Genomic DNA, 19,167 nt, shown 5'->3' with positions numbered 1-19,167 from the left:
TAAGCATGTACCAGGTGGCAAAACTGATTCTTCTTTTCAGGGGTGTCTATAAGAATGGGCTAATACTTAGGGTCTCAGGGCAAAGGTCCCAAAACAGCACATCCTCAGCTCACATTTAAAGCCAAAGCACCAAGGGAGCCTCCTGGTCCCTTTCCAGAAAGATGCCTGCTATCCAGAGAGGCTACTGATACATACATGTTTTTCTTTGTTAATTTTTTTTTGGTATTTTATTGTACAGATAGTACCTAAATACCTTCTCATGGTAAAGGATTCATAAACCTCCTTCACTATGTGTTAGAGGTGAACATTGTAGACACTTTGGACAGCCGTAAAATCCCCTTTCTCTGCATTAATATAACTTATACACATTTTGTGTGTGTGTGTGTGTGTGTGTGTGTGTGTGTGTGTGTGTGTTACGCGGGCCTCTCACTGTTGTGGCCTCTCCCGTTGCATAGCACAGGCTCCGGATGCGCAGGCTCAGCGTCCATGGCTCACGGGCCCAGCCGCTCCCGGCATGTGGGATCCTCCCAGACCGGGGCACGAACCCGTGTCCCCTGCATCGGCAGGCGGACTCTCAACTACTGCGCCACCAGGGAAGCCCTCTTTGTATATTTTTAATAACAGTCCTTTATCACATGAAGCCACCATATATTGACACTGCCTGTGTGCTAGGTCCTTTTAGCATGATATTTTTCCCAGCAGAAATTCTTCAAAACAGGTGTATATTTTAATTCTGGGGAGACTGTGGAATATTGGTTAAGATGTGAGTTTGGAGACAGACTGCCTGGGTTCCAATCCTGGTGCATCACACATACACTGTGAGACGTTGGGCAAGTTACATAATTTCTCTGTGCCCCAGTTTCCTCATCAATAAATGGGGTCATAGTAAAACTTATCTCACAGGGTGGTGAGAATTAAATGCATTAACACACGTGAGCCCCAGAACCATGTCTGGGACATAGTAACCTTTCAGTAAAGGTTAGCTGCTAAACACGCCCCGGTACTGTATGACTCTGACAGATGAGGAACTGAGGCCAATAGAGGCCAGATAACGTGCTCAAGGGCACGCAGAGCAGAGCTGGACTGCAGCTTTGATTCTGAAGCCTGAATTCTCGGGCACTGCTGTGTCCTCTGCCCTCTCCCTGTCCTGTGCATGAGGAACAGTGCCCTGAAAGCAGAACGAGCTTGTACCCAGCACAGAAGCTACTAGTTTGTTCTGGGTCTCGGCCCTGCTGCCACGGGATCATCCTCCCCACTCTCGGGGCCATCTTCCCCACTCCTTGCTTTCTTGCTGGGGAGGGTGCCTTCTCTGTTAGAATCATGGCCAGCCCCATCCCCAGTTCAGCACTGCAGCTTCAGCAGGGCGTCAGGCCCATGGGTGCATGAATTACAGCCCTAAGGATATTAAAACACAGTCCCTCCACCCATCCTGCCAGACCTCCTTGCCATTATCATAGCATCAAGTCTAGACTTCCCAGCATGTCATCCCAGGATGTCCTTTATCTGATTCCCAGCTGGACTCTGTTCCAGGCACAGTGGTGTGCTCCCCTTTATAATATACGGTGAACTTTATAAAGACTCTGAGCCTTTCTCATGCTCTTTCCCAGCCTGGGTTTTCTCCTCTCCTCCCTCCAAGGATGAACGTCTGCCATGGCTCAGCCATTACCTTATGCAATTTTTTTGTTTGTTATCATTAGTGGTTCATATTCTTAGTCTCCTCCTGGACTGCAAGCTCTTGGAGGACAGGGACCACGCTTTCTTTGTCTTTGAATCCCCCGTGGTACCATGCCCAATAAATGCTTTTTGGGTGGAGCCCAACGCCATCAAGGTCTGCATACCTTCGGGAGAACAGCTGTGCTCTGTTGTACCATAAGAGAAACAGAAGGAACAGCCCTTGGGGAGAGCAAGGTCCTTGGCTCTTTTTGGTATGCTGCTGGCACAAAGGCTCTGTGGCATTAAATACCAAATTTAGACACTCAAGGCCTTCTACAACACAATAGGATTTCTTTGTTGCAGGAACTACAAAATCTAGCTCTTAAAAGGCAACTTTCAGGGAGATGTGATACAAAAGGACTTAACAAAGTTGGGTCTCGTTTCAAGCTGGGGCCCCGTTAAATCTCAAATCCCGATTATCCAAGGCCTGCTTTCACAATGCTTATGTTCAAGATTTATAGAAGATAAGACAAACAGGTAAACCAGTAAGAACGGTGAAATTCAAATAATTATAAATGCACTGAAGAAAATAATACAGGATGTGACAAAGGAACCGTATATCTTTGTATCTCCAGTGCTTACCATGGTGCACCCGATGCATAGAAATAAAAACAGCTACCATTTATTGAGTTCTTACTATCTGCTTGCACTGTGGCAGATATTTCATTAATCCTTATAGGAATTCTATGAGCTTTTGCAAACAAGAATAATTAGGTTCAGAGAGGTTAAGCAACTTACTAGCAAGTAAAAGAGAAAACTTAATAACTATTGGATATAATGGGATCTTAAAGCAATGTTCAGGAAATAAAGATTCTAGAACCTCTTCTTATAGATGTACCTAATTTTTTCCCTATAGGCTAAAACCCCTTCCCCACACCTAACTGGACTTCCATGTTGTTTCACACAAATTAGGCCTCTGGCCCTTTCCTGCTCTGCTTGTGTTACTGGCTGGCCTTGCTGTCCACAGCGCCTGTCCTTCTCCACTCCGCCCTGCCTCCACCTTCTCTTTCCCCTGGTCACTTGTTCTCAGGATGTCATCATATTGGGGAAAGAGGAGGGCCACACACTTGGGATTGTATGGAACCTACACCAAGTATTAGCTGTCTGCCTCTGGAAGTTGCTTAAGCTCTCTGAGCCTCCGTTTCCTCATCTGACAAATGACACTAAATGATTACTAGTTCACAGGTTCTTTTATTCGATTGAGTGAGAGCATCTAATTCCTACCTAATCATAGTATTTAGTAAATGACATCTGTTCTTGGTGATTCTGTGATGGAAAGTAGCTTATATGTGATTAGCCTATAGGGAACACCAGTATCATGTGTGAGTCACATTGGTTCATATACTTTTTTTCCAGCATGTGAATGACTTGTGCCACCAAGGAAGAAGACCTGGATGAAGCAAGCTTCAGAGGAACATGGCGCACATGATGCCCATTAGCCCCATGCTCTTCCTCTTGGCTGCACATGGTCAAATGCCCTGTTTGGGAGGTGCTGTCAGGCGGTTCTGTCTGGGCTTTGTGTGTTTCACTTTTTTACTTGGGTGCATAATTCAGCAGCCTTTCTTACACACCCTTCATCACACTACTGTGTTTTTAATCAGGATTGTTGCTGTTTGATTAGTGCTCTCGGTACAAAACCTGCAGAGACTTGGAGTGATCTGCCTGAATCCTATATACTCCATAGCTCTGTTATTTTAGTGATTTTGCAGAATACTACTTTTTTTTAAATATACAAATTGTATTATAGCAGAGATGTTTGTATTAATTTCCCTTTTTACCTTTCATCTACCTTTTGTGTTAATCTTCATTTCATAGAAGCAAAACCTTTGTCCTGGACCAGGCTAGGACCTAGAGGTGATGGAAGAGACTTCGGGCAGACGTGTGCTGTGACTATTTCTTCATACTCTCTCTCATCTGGACTATTTTTTTTATTTGTGTTATCGTTATTTTTATTTTTATTATTTTTAAATTAATTCTTATTAGAGTATAGTTAATTTACAATGTTGTGTTAGTTTCTGCTATACAGCAAAGTGAATCAGCTATGCATATACACATATACACTCTTTTTTAGATTCTATTCCCATATAGGTCATTACAGAGTATTGGGTAGAGTTCCCTGTGCTATACAGTAGGTTCTTATTAGTTATCTATTTGATATATAGTAGTGTGTGTGTCAATCCCAATCTCCAAATTTATCCCTCCCCCCTTCCCCCTTGTTAACCATAAATTTGTTTTCTACATCTGCGACTCTACTTCTGTTTTATAAATTTTTTTAGATTACACATATAAGCGGTATCATATTTGTCTTTCTCTGTCTGACTTACTTCACTCAGTATGACAATCTCTAGGTCCATCCATGTCACTGCAAATGACATTATTTCATTCTTTCTTATGTCACTTGGACTATTGCAATAGATTCCTGACTTGTCTCTACTTCGGTTCTTGACCCTGAATGGCCAGTTTTTGACATAGCATCCAGAGTGAACCTTTTAAAATAAATACCAGAAGATGTCTTTGCTTTAAAAATTCTGAAATTATTATTATTATTTATTTATATTTTTGGCTGCATTGGGTCTTCATTGCTGCGTGCGGGCTTTCTCTAGTTACAGCGGGGGGTGCTACTCTTCGTTGTGGTGCACAGGCTTCTCGTTGCGGTAGCTTATCTTGTGGAGCACAGGCTCTAGGTGCGCGGGCTTCAGTAGTTGCAGCACGCAGGGCCCAGAGCGTGTGGGCTTCAGTAGTTGTGGCCCGTGGGCTCAGTAGTTGTGGTGCACGGGCTTAGTTGCTCTGCAGCATGTGGGATCTTCCCGGACTAGAGATCGAACCTGTGTCCCCTGCATTGGCAGGCGGATTCCTAATGACTGTGCCACCAAGGAAGTCCCTAAAAGTTCTGAAATTATTTTGTGTGAATTTTTAGGATTGAGCCAATGAGTAACTATGTTGATGTATTTGGGAGCTAAGGGTCTAAATGAAAGAAAGATACAAACATGGAATGAGGGAAGACAAGGAAGATCCCAGTGGTGTTGGACTGGAATTAGAAGTCTCATCATAAACTCACACACACACACAGACACACACAAATCAATTTCCTATCTGTGTCTGTTGAAAGGGCCTGGGAGCAATGACATCTCAGTAGCAGTGAGCACAGCTAGCATCCAAATCTTTGTTTTAAAATTTTATTACCGGGACTTCCCTGGTGGCGCAGTGGTTAAGAATCCGCCTGCCAATGCAGGGGACACGGGACACGGGTTCGAGCCCTGGTCCGGGAAGATCCCACATGCTGCAGAGCAACTAAGCCCATGCACCACAACTACTGAGCCTGTGCTCTAGAGCCTATGAGCCACAACTACTGAGCCTGCATGCTGCAACTACTGAAGCTGGCGAGCCTAGAGCCCGTGCTCCGCAACAAGAGAAGCCACCACAATGAGAAGCCTGCACACTGCAACGAAGAGTAGCCCCCCACTCACCACAACTAGAGAAAGCCCGCGAGCAACAACAAGGACCCAATGCAGCCAAAAATTAAATAAATAAATTTATTTAAAAAAATTTTTTTTTATTACCGACTAAAGGAACCGAAGGCTCGTTGGAGAAGTGGCCAATTTTAGGGCTGGGGCAGGGAAAGTACAAGATAAGCCCAGAACATTTTGTGCCAGGAAGTATGGAAGTGCTCAAAACCAAGGGGAGCATATTAGGTACAGGAGCTAGTTTGAAACAATTTAAGCATCAAAATAAATAAAAGTAACGGATTATAAAATATTGAAAAACAAAAGACTACATGAGTCCATGTTTATGCTAAAAAAGAAAAAAATGTGGGGAAGGTGTTTATAGTATATATATATGTATATATATATATATATATAATGTATATATATATAATATATATACATATATATACATATATTATGGCATTATAGTATAATGCCAGCTAATAAATGTAGAGGGAAGAATAAAGTTGGAAAATCTTCATTTTGCAACCACAGTTGAAGTATTTGATTCACCACTGGATGAAAGCTTGTAGGGGAGCAGAATACTTACAGTCTAGGAGGGTCGTCTCCCCATAGACCACTTATTTCTCAAGGGAAAAAGGCACTTTTACAGCAGAGCCCTGGCAGAAGGCACCTTAACCAAGTGACCATCATAGGTGACCTTACCTGTCATGGAGGAAACTGTTGTCAGGCACCTCCAGGGGTGTCCTGTGGATGACCAACAACCCTTCCCTTATTGGGATCCCTGCCAATAATGCAGAACCTAGATCAGAACATGGAGAAACAATGAACAAACACAAATGAAGGGGTGTCGCACAAAACAGAGGGCCAATGCTCTTCACACGTTAGGGTCTTGAATGAGAGGGAAGGGCTGTGGAACCCTCCCAGGATAAAGCGACTAGAGAGACATGACATCTGAATGCACTGTGTGTGGTGCGGGATTGGATCCTGAGTAGAGGAAAAAAAAAATTGCTGTAAAGGATAGTTCGGGAAATCTGAATATAGATAGCAGTAGTGTTTTCGTTTTTTTGTTGTTGCTTTTAATTTGGTAATTGAACTGGGTTATGTAAGAGAATATCTTATTTTAGAAGATACACATTTTGAGAGGAAAGGTTCATAATCTCCGCAAGTGTTTCAGAAAAAAGGTATTTATTATACATACATGTATATAAAAGCAGGATGTGTGGCAGAATGTTGACAATGTGGTATTTTATTGTAATGTTATTTTTTATGGTGATACTGTATTTTATACGTTTACAAATTTTATTTATTTTTTCCAGTTTTATTGAGCTGTAATTGACACATAACATTGCATAAGTTTAAGGTGTGGAACATAATGAATTGATCTATGTATCTATTGTGAAATGATCACCACAGTAAATTTCATTAATATCATCACCTCAAATAGTTATAATTTCTTTTTCTTATGATGAGAACTTTAAAGATCTACTTGCTTAGCTTTCAAATGTACCATACGGTATGGTTAACTATAGGCACTGTGCTGACGTTACATCCCAGAATTTATATATCTTATAACTGGAAGTTTTTACCTTCTGACCACCCTTACCCATTTCCCTCAGCCCACCATGCCCGGCCTCTGTCAACTACCAATCTGTTTTCTGTCTCAGTGAGTTCAGTTCTATTAGATAAAACATATAGATAAGATCAGAACTATTTGTCTTTCTCTGTCTAATTTATTTCACTAAACATAATGCCCTCAAGGTCCATCCGTGTTGACACAAATTGCAGGATTTCCTTCTTTTTTATAGGTGAATATGGTTGTAATATTCTTGTAACTTTTCTATAGGTCTGAAAATAATTCAAAATAAAATGTTTAATTTTAAAAAAGAGATGAGGTAAACAAAGCAAAATGTCAATATTGTTTTAAACCCCTAGGTATCTGTTATATTATTTTCTGTAATTTTCTGTATGTTTGAACTAGTTAATCTCAGATGATGAAAATTTTTTAAAAAATAATATTTAAATACATTGAGTACTTTTTTTTTTTGCATCTTTACTAGAACATTAAGTTCTCATATCTTTTTTCCCTGGTACCCAGGTCACTGAAACTTTATTCACTGGACAGTTGTCAGATTTTACATTGGATGAATACAAGTTCTTCTTTTGTGTGGTCTAGACGTTCCGGATGTACTAAGGGACTGGATTCTCCACCTCAGGAAAGTGACACTTCAAACTGCTGCTTAGTTGTCTAGTCTGTTCTTCTGGGTATAGTGCTGGCCTCATGGTTCCTTCAGGTTCTGGTCTCTGTCTAGCTCCCTTTGCACTTCCGCTTTTGCACTTAGCAGGCCGTGTAATATTATATTGTTTACACCATCCTTCTTGACTGAATTAAAGGAGCCCTGCAGTTTCCATCAGAGGCTCGCCACCTTGACTGTATGTTCCCTTGGCTTTCTGCCCTGTAGTCACAAATCCTGGACCATGCGGTCCGGGCTGTTATTCCCCTCCATACGTGAGAGCATTGTGCGCTGATGGGCCTTTGTCTAATTTGGTAGACCCAGAAGCAGAAAACTATTCATGCAGAAATGACAAACAGTTTATTGCTTGGGATGGGTAGTGAAGTATCTGGGGACTTCTTGGGACTCATTTAGAAGATAACACTAGATTATGCCCATCTTATCAAGGAGCAGATATTAGCTCTGGTTGGGTTGTCTTTAAAAACCAGGCTTAGCCATGGGAAAAAAAAAGAACTGGTGAATCAACTTGGTTTAAAGGAAAAGAAACTATCATTCCAATTCAGTTTTTTCAGTCTGGGCTACAAAGAGTACTTATATATTTTCACACAGGTTTAAAACACCTGGGCTGTGGGGTCAGCTTCCACAAAGCAAAAGTGAAGGCAAGAATGGACCATTTGGGACTTTATTTATTTGCTTGTGTTTGAAGCTAGATGTTGGTTTGAAGTCGCCTGGAGAGGTGAAAGGAGAGGAATTTGTTTCTTTTTTAGAGAGAGAAGTAGTCCTGAGATTCTTGGAATTTTACTCTATTTTATCAGGGTTGGGCTCTCTGAGTATATGGCAAGAACGGATCCTTTGGGACAGACTTCATTTGGTCTTATGTTGGTGTCGAAGGTGCTTGAAACAGATTCAGGCCTGTTTCATCCTTGTGAGTTCTTGTTACTATTTCATGTTTATTTTTAAGCGCTGACCACTACCCATCTCTTTCTCTACCACACAATCAGGGTCCCTTTCTATGTGATTATTCCCATTGAACTTGAGAGTTTATAATACAGTTGTTTTCAGTTTTTTTGGCAACCTTAAAATATAGCAAGAACTTTCAGATTCAGTGCTTCATAGGTTGTATTATGACCTACCTGGATCCCCTGGGTATGTGTATATATATGTGTGAATGGTGTGTGTAAGTGTATCATTTACATTAAAGTGAAATAGAACTGAGTTTTTGTTTTGCAAAATAAAAACATTTTGCAAACTTTTAAAATATTCTATCGATAGTAATGACTGCTGTGTTCCCTTTCTGCCTCCCAGAAACAGCAAGCCCTGTTAAGGGCTTAAGGACTTACTGTTTTGTTCAAAGAAACTTTCCTGTCTCCCTCCTTCTCTTTTGACCTTTCCTGACCCAACTTTCTTCAATAACCTGTGCTTCCTGCCTCCTCGTCCTCCTGTTTGGAAGGTAAAGATGGAAACCTGGGTTGATACCCCATCTCTATAACCCACTAGTCACGAGATCCTCACTTTCCTCATTTTTAAAATGGGGTCAGAGTACACAGCAAGGGGTGGTTCCCTTTTCTGGCTTCTGCTGCCCCTTCTCGTCACTGTGCTGGTTACCAGGTTAGAATCTCTTCCGTTTGAAAATCCCTCTAATGTCCTCCCAGGCAGTTACCTAGATCTTTCTACTGGTGTTTTGTTGAACTTGCGATTTTGGTGAGTTGCATTAACTTCTCAGGAAGCCTGATTCCTGCGCTACCTGCACAGTTGCGTGTAGCATTTAAATGCAGAAGCAACGCAGATAACTTCCCACACAGCACCCGGGGAGGGAGGATGCATATGTTTGTCAGAAGATGCTGGGGGCTTGCTCAGAACTCACAGCCCTTCAGACGTGGGCCCTCCTAACCAACTGGGTGATAATAATGAGAAGAATGAAAAGAAAGCTTATCAAAAAAAGAGGGACAGGGCTTCCCTGGTGGCGCAGTGGTTGAGAGTCCGCCTGCCGATGCAGGGGACACGGGTTCATGCCCCGGTCCGGGAAGATCCCACATGCCGCGGAGTGGCTGGGCCCGTGAGCCATGGCCACTGAGCCTGCACGTCCGGAGCTTGTGCTCCGCAACGGGAGAGGCCACAGCAGTGAGGGGCCTGCGTACCGCAAAGGAAAAAAAAAAAAAAGAGGGACAGCAAAACGAGGCCAAAGCCCCTCCGGATGGGGTGGACCAGGAACAGAGAGCCTTGCACTAGCCTTGCACTAGCTAGTGTTGGTGCCACGGAGAAGCTGCTGGGCTGGCCCACCTCCCTGGCTCCCGTCCTGTCTTCCCTCAGGCTGTGTTATCCTCTGGTTCTCCACCAGCTGCGTCTGTGGTACAGGAACAGGTTTTAGCTGGGCTGACACTTAGGAGAAGGGGTGACCCGCGCCCTAGGCTCCAGACCGGGGCCCGGAGGGTGGGTGGAGGGATGTCTGTGACGTGGGTCACTTGTTAGCAGATGTTGCAGCTGCTGCCACGGAGCCCCCGGAGCACACGTTTCCTGCCCATGATCTTTCGTTCTATCCGGCCAGACACATATGGAAAGCCCACAGCTCTGTCTGCACTCTCAGCTGGACAGAAGTGGTGGTATTGTTCTTGGTGTAAAGCCAAAACTTACTTCTCGGTTTCTGTACAGTTGTGAAAGGCGATGCAAATCTCACTTAAAGCTACTCCCTAGAAATCAGAGTGCCCTCATTCAACCAACACGTGGCAGAGCGGAGTGGAAAGGGCATGGGACCCAGGCTGGAGGATCACTGTGGATTAGGGACTGTTTCCTCAGCTGGGATAGTGGTATCTGACAGGGAGACTTGACTGTTAGTTGAGATACTATTTATCATAGTACTTGGGAATGTTTAAAGCACCCAGACAGGTGTTATTTTTTTGATACAGTGTGCTCTATGAAGTTGAGAGGGAGGGAAGGAGGAACGGAGGGAGGGAAAGAGAGAGAGAGAGAGAGAGAGAGAGAGAGAGAGAGTGTGTGTGTGTGTGTATGTCCACTCTGCTAGTCAAGAGTTGAGATATTACTAGAGGAGATAAGACGTGCATGTCTGTACAACATGGTTGAAGGTGATTATCTGTCTCTGATGGCTTTAAAGGGCTCTGGGAGTTGAGTGGGGACAGTTTCATGCAGAGGGTGATATCTGAGCTGGGCTTTGAAGGATGGGCCATGGAGGTGGACATGGAGGGGCACTGACTTTAACAAGTATTGGAGAGAGGGCCCCCCAGGCAGAGGAATTGATGTGAGGAAAGGCACAGATTTAGGAGCAGATGGGGCCTGTACAAGCCACAGCAATAATTGGGTTGGATTGGAGCATCAGTTTGGATTTGTCTTCTGGGTGGCGGGGAACCAATGAAAAAATGTTGAGCCAAGGGAGTGTCAAGATCAGAACTGAGCTTGAGGGTGAATGATCTGGCAACAGTTTAAAAAGGTGGAGGGGAGCTTCCCTGGTGGCGCAGTGGTTGAGAGTCCACCTTCTGATGCAGGGGACATGGGTTCGTACCCCGGTCCGGGAAGATCCCACATGCCACGGAGCAGCTGGGCCCGTGGGCCATGGCCGCTGAGCCTGCACATCCGGAGCCTGTGCTCCACAACGGGAGAGGCCACAACAGTGAGAGGCCCGCGTACCGCAAAAAAAAAAAAAAAAAGGTGGAGGAAGGAGACCGGAATCTCTCCTTACTGGAAGACTACTAGGAAAATATATAAAACACCTGTTTGCCTCCCAATATTTTTGGTTTTTTCTTCCAGTTTTATTGAGGTATCACTAACAGTCAGCACTGTATAACTTTAAAGTGTACAGGGTAATGATTTGACTTACATGCATCCTGAAATGATTACCACATGAGTTTAGTGAACACCCATTGTCTCATACAGATACAAAATAAAAGGAAAAACAATTTTTCTTTGTGATGAGAACTCTTAGGATTTGCTCTCTTAACCACTTTCATATAGAACATACAGCAGTGTTCATTATATGTGTCATGTTGCATGTTACGTCCCTAACACTTATTTACCTTATAACTGGAAGTTTGTACATTTGACAGCCTTCATCCAGTTCCCCCGGCCCCCATCTTCCACCTCTGGTAACCACAAATCTGATCTCTTTTTCTATGAGTTTGTTTGTTTGTGAAGTACAGTTGACCTACAACACTGTGCTAGTTCCTGGTGCACAACATAGTGATTTTGACATTTTTATCCGTTACAAAATCATCACCCCCCCAATATCATTTTTTTTTTTTTGCGGTACGCGGGCCTCTCACTGTTGTGGCCTCTCCTGTTGCGGAGCACAGGCTCCAGACGCGCAGGCTCAGCGGCCATGGCTCATGAGCCTAGCCGCTCCGCGGCATGTGGGATCTTCCCGGACCGGGGCACAAACCCATGTCCCCCGCATCGGTAGGCGGACTCCCAACCACTTGCGCCACCAGGGAAGCCCCCAGTGTCATTCTGAAGAGTAAATGAGATAAAGGATGTGGAGTTAACATTTGGAGATGAATCACGAGGGTCCAGGTCCCCAGCATCCTAGCCGCATGGCTGCAGCTGAGCCTCCTGACATGGGTGCTTTTAGGCCAGGTGAGGCTGTCAGGCCCTGGGTGAAGCTGTAGGGCTGCACAGCCCAGCTCGGGCAGGTCCCTGCACCCTCCTGCGTGGACCTCCTGCAGGTCCCTCCCTTTACTCCTGCACTCCACTCCCAATTCGGCTCCTGCCCCTGCCTGACTCTTGACTTCCTTTGTTTCCCGTTTCTGGCCTGGGAATATCCAATACCCAGGGCTTGATCTGCTCCTTTTCTCAGATTTGACCTTGACCCTTGCTAAGAAGCTCTGCCCATGCTGGTTAGTTGGAGTAACTGAGTGTTCAAACCACCCTGCCCCACCAGAGCCCTGGCTCCCGGGACCTTCTCCAGCTCGGCCTTGTTGGAGTGACTGGTCCAGAGAGGAGCATTTTAAGAGACTGAGAGTTAGATGCAGATTCAAATTCTGATGCTACCACTGACTTCCTTGGGTGAGGGATTGCTGAATTACTGTGAGCTTCGGTTTCCTCCAGGGTAAAATGAAGATAAGACCTATCTATCTGTCTATTCCCCTCCCTCGATTTGGTTGTGAGGTTTAAATGAGGTAATGTAATGATTTAAAGGTGGCTTGGTGTCCTGTGAATACTGGTTGTCTTTTCTTCTGATCTTCCATTCCAGATGAGGAATATTTACTTAGGAGCTCAACCTGTGCTCAACCTCTGTCTGTAGACTCTGTTAAATTTCCTTTCTTCTTCGTTTGCAAAAGCTTTGGTGTGAAAAAGTAGAGTTATTTATGCTCCAGAAGTTTCCATCACTGCCCTGGGGGAGGCCCCTGACATCCCAGGACAACTTGAAGCACTTTTCCTATGGAACGAAGGTTACTAGATGCCGGCTACATGCACGAGGACTACAGGCCAGATGGGTTTCCATGAAATCCTAACAGCATTGTCCATTTTCAGGAGAATGTGTTTGGGCAGATGCTGCTAAGCAAGCATCTTGCCAGAAACCATCCATCTATAACCTGAGGCCTGTCTGTCCTTCTTACAGTATCTGCTGTTTTATGCCTAGTAAGCCTTGGTGTCTGGACCTCATTAGAAGCATTTGACAGAGGAATACTGATGCAAGAGCAGAATGAGGCTAGCCCCGGGGTCCTGTGCTATCCTGATTGCTCTATTTTTTATAAAATGTAAGAACTCAAGTTTAATGGGATAAGAGTTGGAAGGGACCTTAAATGTCTTTCCCACCCCCAACTCATATTTAAACCATTCCTGGTTGGGAAGAAGTTACCCTATTAGAGGATGCTTTCAGAAAGTGTGCGACTTTTCACAGTCATCTCCAAGGGCTCTATCTGAGAGGTCCCTTCTTGATGTCTGTGGGCATAAAGGCACCTGCTGAAGAAGAGGGGGTACTCAGAGCCTGGCCTGTTGTACCCCCTTCACCACAAGAATCTACTCTCCAGACAACATACCCATCACTACCCTCTCCTGTCACAAGTATAAAGGCCAACCCTCACCAGAGGAGGGCGACCCTTTGAGGCTTTTTATGTCCCTCATAAAGGGACCAGGGAAGTCCAGCTCAGTGTCTTCCTACTGTCCTGTCCTCTCTGCAGGGTGGGGAGGGAGAATGGTGGGCACCCCCCTCCCCCATCTTTAAAGCTGTAACAGAATCTGCTAGCCACCTGGTACAGAAGGATGTGCCGTGTGCAACTGCCGGGAACCAGGTACACTACTCAGAATCTAGACATTAACGTCATCCCCATTTGGAGATCCCTGGCTTTGTAAGTAAGTGACCTGAGGTCACCCGGCTGTGAGGGTCCAAGTTAGGTTTAGATACAGCTAACGTCAGAGCCCAGGCACTTGGCACTCTCCCGCTGTGCAGGCTGTGGAAGAGAGTGTGTCAGCTGTCCCCCAGCAGCTGGTCCCTGTGCCTGGAAGGGACACATGTTCCTGTACCTGCTTGATGGGTCAGGGGAGTGGGGCTGGGCTCAGGGCTGCCAGGACAGGCGCAGCACCAGGCCCTCTGCCTGCTGGCAAGGCGGGGAGACACAGCTTCAGCTCCGCACCCCAAAAGTCCTACTAGCCTGTTTTCCACGGTGGCCCATGTGAGTCAGGAGGCACTCAGGGACATGAAGAATCTTCCAGGTAGTAACGGTAGCATTTGCGGAGCGATGTAGTTCTCAGTTTGCAGAGGTGAAAACCGAGGTCCAGAACTCCTTCCCAGAAGAGCAAGTTAACGGCAGAGCCCTGAGTGGGACCCAGCTCTCCCGGTTTCCCATCCCGCGCCCATCTCCCTGCCTGTAGGTTTGCAGTTTGGAGCATCTGCCTTCTGAATGGAAACCACTTGGGTTGCAGTTTTGGCCTGTGCCTTCTTTTTTCTTAGAGGAGGTGGAAAGTGATCGATTTGCCGTCCAGTGATGTATTACCAAATGTTCCCTCAGCCTTCTCTTCCTCAGGCTGAATGTTCTTTGTTTCTTTGCTCTAAAAAGGACTCCTTTTCTGGTTCAATTTTCTGTATTGACTCTCCTCCTCGCTTCCTACTCCCCACCCTATAACCCTCTCCTTTCTCTCAATCCTCACCCCAAATTAAACCAACTCAGCGTGTTTCCTTTGCACATGTTTGGCTCTGGTTCCTTTCCTGCTCACTTTTCCTTTATGATGGTTTCACTTCTTTCAAGGGTTTTTCCCCACCTGCGCCCAAGCTGCTGTCATGACCAGTGTTGGCCAGAAAGCTCGCACATATTCAGCTTTACTGCAGACTTGGGGGTTTGGTTTTGGTGCTGGCCTCGCTCCTGTAGTGGTGTTTGGTGACTTAGCGAACACCTGAAAGTCTGAGGCAGGGAGGGAGGGATTATGGGTGGGGCAGGAAGGGTCCAGACACCTGCACTTTCATTTACTTGGAACAATCTGTTCTTGCTTCTTAGGTACCCAGATAAGCTGCTTCTCCCCCAGTTCTTTCTCGTGGCGTCAGGCCTCCTTCGTGGACTCTTATTGTTGGGCAGCCGTCCAGCAGAAGGACTCCTTGCAGGGTGACTCTGGAAACCTTCCATTGTGTCTGCATAAGGTAACTGGGGACATTGCAAGTCTCACCTGTTTGCTTTATAGACGTGGGAACTGAGGCCCAGAGAGGCTGCACCACTCCAAAGCCACCTGGATGCGTGTGGCCAACCAGGGCTGTAACTCAGATCGCAAAACTGTAGCACGTTAAAATCAGAAGGAACCTCAGAGATTACTCGGTCCAGCACCTTCCTTGAGCAGATGGGAAACTGAGGTGCTCCTTGATTTTAGCTCTATAGTGGCCGGCACCTCATGTGTCTCGGTGGCCTCTCTACCCTTGATGCCCAGCGGTGTCTGAACCATATGAGGCTCTCAGTACATTTTTTATGCCTCAATGAGCTTTGTTAGAGAACAGCAGAGTTGGGACTCAGAGCTTCGGCCAGCTTCTATTCCACCACACGCAGGGTCTCTTGGAAAAAGTAAGGACCAACGTAGAGGTCAATAGCTTCCAGCGCATGTGTTACTGCAGCATCGAGAAGCCCAGGGGTGACTCCGTCTGGGGGTATTGATTGCAGCACAGCTTTTGGAATACATGCCTTTGCTTTCTGATGGGTCCACATGCTGCAAGGAAGGGGAGATGCTACCTGGGAGACACCAATGTCCTGCAGAGAAGAGGAGCAGGTCGGGAGCTCCGTGGTCGGGGGAGCGTGGAGGCGGGGCTCACAAAGGCTGGGCAGTGTGGAACTTGGGCCAGAGTTGGCAGGTTTGTGCAGGAGGACGTTCTCTGCATAATGAAGCAGCTCTGCTGGGTCTTCTCCATACTTGTGAAAGTAGGACTTTGTTTCAGCCTGTCATTACTTTCAGCCACTGGTTCTTTTGTTCATCATGAAAATGAATAGAATGTTTGTGCATCTTCAGCATCCACCAAGGAAAGCATGGTATGTTAGCTTTTTTCTTTATTATTTATTTATTTATTTATTTATTTGTGGCTGCATTGGGTCTTCGTTGCTGCGTGCAGGCTTTCTCTAGTTGTGGCGAGCAGGGGCTATTCTTTATTGCAGCGCGCGGGCTTCTCATTGCAGTGGCTTCTCTTGTTGCAGAGCATGGGCTCTAGGCATGTGGGCTTCCGTAGATGTGGCACGTGGGCTCAGTAGTTGTGGCGTGTGGGCTTAGTTGCTCCACGGCATGTGGGATCTTCCCAGACCAGGGCTCAAACCCGTGTCCCCTGCATGGGCAGGCGATTCTTAACCACTGCAGCACCCAGGAAGTCCTGGTATGTTAGCTTCTAAAAAGCCAAAGGCTGGTGTTTGTTTGACTCTCTCCTGCCTTGACCTGTTGCTGAACACACAGTCAGCATACTTCCTTTTTAAAAAGAACAGTTTAAGTCCTTTGCTGTGACTCAGGCTTGTTTCCCTCATGTTTATGTATTGCGTGCCATTTGGCACAGTGATGCCCTACACTGACTCCTTTCTTCTTTGGGGTTGGGCTTTTCTCTTTGACTTTCGGCCTTAGCGTCAGTTGGGTCCTTATCAACTTTGCATGACGTAGTAGCCCTGGCAGCAAGTAATAAGGATCTTCCATGTGAATGGGCACAGTTCTAGAAACTGAACATCTTTGTTTGAAAATCTAAATGCATACTGTTGTAGTTTAAATCTGTCTATTTTAATGGTCTTCTGAGAATGGAAAGTTGTAATCAGTGGCTGGGCTGGAGATTGTTGGGTCCACAGAAGAAGAATGTATATTCTGGGGTTGTCCAGTGTAAGAGTTGGCAGGGACGTTAGAGACTGAAAAACCTTTAGAGCAGGAAGAAATTCAAAGATTGTGATCCAAATGCATTTTACACGTGAGGATAAGGACACCTTGAGAGGTCATGGCCAGGAGTCACAGGACTAAGTTGCTGGCTGTAAGATGAGAATCAGGTCTCTGGGCTCCCACTGGCCCTGCAGGATAGGAGGGGAAGTCTTGTAGAGCAGTGTGAGTAGTCAAGCTTAAGTTTTCGATGTTAGTGAAAGATGAAGGAGCTCTCTTTCTGGTGATGGTCGTCTATCTTGTTTTGGTGGAAGTTTGGCTGAGGATCTAAGCAGAGTTCTTGCCAGATTCCCAGGGCTGGAGACAAAACTTGAATAGCCCAAGTTGGAAGGACCCTGTTCAACACTGTAGGCTTGAAAGGCCATCGCTGAGGAGTGAGGGGTGATCCAGAGTTCAGCCAGCCCTCATAGGGTCCAGAGTCTTGGTTCAGAGCATTTCAGTATCGATTGAATGAAGAAGATTTGGGATTGTCAGTGTCTCTAGTCCACCTGCCAGCCAGAAGCAAAAACAAGCCAGTCCTCCCTGGAGGAAGTAACTTCATCCAGAGCCTCAGATTCTCGCTCCGGTTTTTCACATGTGATGTTCAGCACTCAATCAAAAATAACCAGAGTATGAGAGAAAACCCAGAACTTGAAACAGACCCACAGGAGATCCAGATAAGGTAGGAGGATCTTACCTGGATAAGTGTGACTTTCTTAGCCAGGCCAGATTCTGTAATCACAGCTGCCTTATTTTCACATTGATGCCTTTTCAAGTGGTGTGTGTATGTGAGAAAGTATACACATCGTAAGATTCACCGTTTTAGCCATTTTTAGGTGTGCAGTTCAGTGGTATTAAGTACATTCACACTGTTGTGCAGCCATTATCACCATCCATCTGAACATTTTTGTCTTCCCAAACTGACACTCTGTACTCATTAAACACTAACTCCCTGTCTCCCCTTCCCCAACCCTGGCAACCACCACTCTGCTCTCTGTCTCTTTGAGTCTGCCTACTCTAGGTACCTCATATAAGTAGAATCAAATAATATTTGTTCTTTTGTGTCTGGCTTATTTCACTTAGCATAATGTTTTCAAGTTTCACCCGTGTTGTAGCATGCATCGGAATCCTCTTCCTTTTAAAGGCTGCATAATATTCCATTGTATGTGTATGTCACATTTTGTTTATCCATTCATCCATCAGTGGATACTTGAGTTGCTTCCACCTCTTGGCTTTTGTGAATAATGCTGCTGTGAACATGGGTGTATAGATATCTGTTCGAGTCCCTGCTTTCGGTTCTTTTGAGTACATGCCCAAATGTTGGGTTGTTGGATTCTTTTTCAAGTTTAGAAAGCTTTTCCTGTTGGTTTTCTTTTGGCCTCTCCACACTCAGTGGACTCATGACTCTTCAGCTGGCTGGGACCATCTCCTCCAGGCTCCTCATTTCACAGAGGGGATGCGGAGGACAACGGCAGGCGATGCCTTGTCCAAAGTCCCATGGCCAGATGGGTTGAGCACATGGCCTCTGTCAAATTTCAGGTGTTTTTCACATGTGAAAAGGTGCAGGTTTGATTTGTGTGGCTTCAGAAATCTAGACTCTCGCCTGTTAGTGAAAGTTACCAGTTGGTGAACTTTAGCTGGGCACCAAGAGGGTCTTTCCAGCAGAAGAGCTGTCCAGTGGGGGAGCCCACTGCTGACCCAGGAGGTCCTTAATTCAGGGTGGACATGGAGATGTGTGTCGGCTTCCCACATCTTTACTCCTCACTCTGTCTGTGCTTCCGTCATGTAAAAACCCGCCTCCTTAGATTAGTTCGTCGTTCTCAACACCGAGCTACATCATCCCCACCCACTCATTCATTCAGGACTTTGGTGAGAGTTCGTTACCCTAGGGTGCCTTCTGTGTCCTCCCAGATACACATCTGATGTACCATTCTCTGTCTCCAAGGACTTTCACCCCCTTTCCACTTGTCACTGTTCTGGTGGATGCCTCACTCTGTGTGCCTCATTACCTGGAGCTACGTTAGGACATCCCACTCCCTACCACCACCTCCTGCCCTCCAAGACCCTCCCCCACCCCCTTCAGAGCAGACGGAAGCTCGGACATGAGAACACCCTCAGCTCCCTGCCATCACACATCCCCAATGTCCCCACGCAGCACCAGCCTTCTCTGTCCTTTTGGTGAATGGATGAGGTCCCTTCTCCCGAATGAAGCTGCTCTCCTGTGTGACCCACTGTGCTCTGGATCCCCCTCCCTGGCTGCAGGAACACCTCCTCCCCATCTTTCTCCTCTGCATCCTCAACCCATCCCTTCTCACAGGCTCTCTTCCCACTGACATTTTAGCATGTCCGTCTCCACCAAACTGGTCTTGCCCAGGGTCACCTACGACCTCCCTGTTGCAAAGTTAATTCTCACTCGCTGGGGCTTATGCTACTTGGCTTCTCTCTGACATCCAGTCCGGTGGACCACGCCCTCC

General features: G+C 45.9%; 1 protein-coding gene across 1 annotated transcript in view; it reads left to right on the top strand.

Annotated features, from left to right (window-relative positions):
* The window catches only part of PANX1 (pannexin 1), a 38,837-nt gene that overhangs the window by 3,684 nt on the left and 15,986 nt on the right, over nt 1-19,167 (top strand). The window contains exon 2 of the mRNA XM_060104446.1: nt 14,833-14,972. Coding sequence (XP_059960429.1) covers nt 14,833-14,972 — 140 coding nt within the window. The remainder of the gene's footprint in view (nt 1-14,832; nt 14,973-19,167) is intronic.

Source organism: Mesoplodon densirostris, chromosome 7 (genome assembly GCF_025265405.1).
Source record: "Mesoplodon densirostris isolate mMesDen1 chromosome 7, mMesDen1 primary haplotype, whole genome shotgun sequence".
Taxonomy (NCBI): domain Eukaryota; kingdom Metazoa; phylum Chordata; class Mammalia; order Artiodactyla; family Ziphiidae; genus Mesoplodon; species Mesoplodon densirostris.
This window is presented reverse-complemented; position numbering and strand designations above follow the sequence as displayed.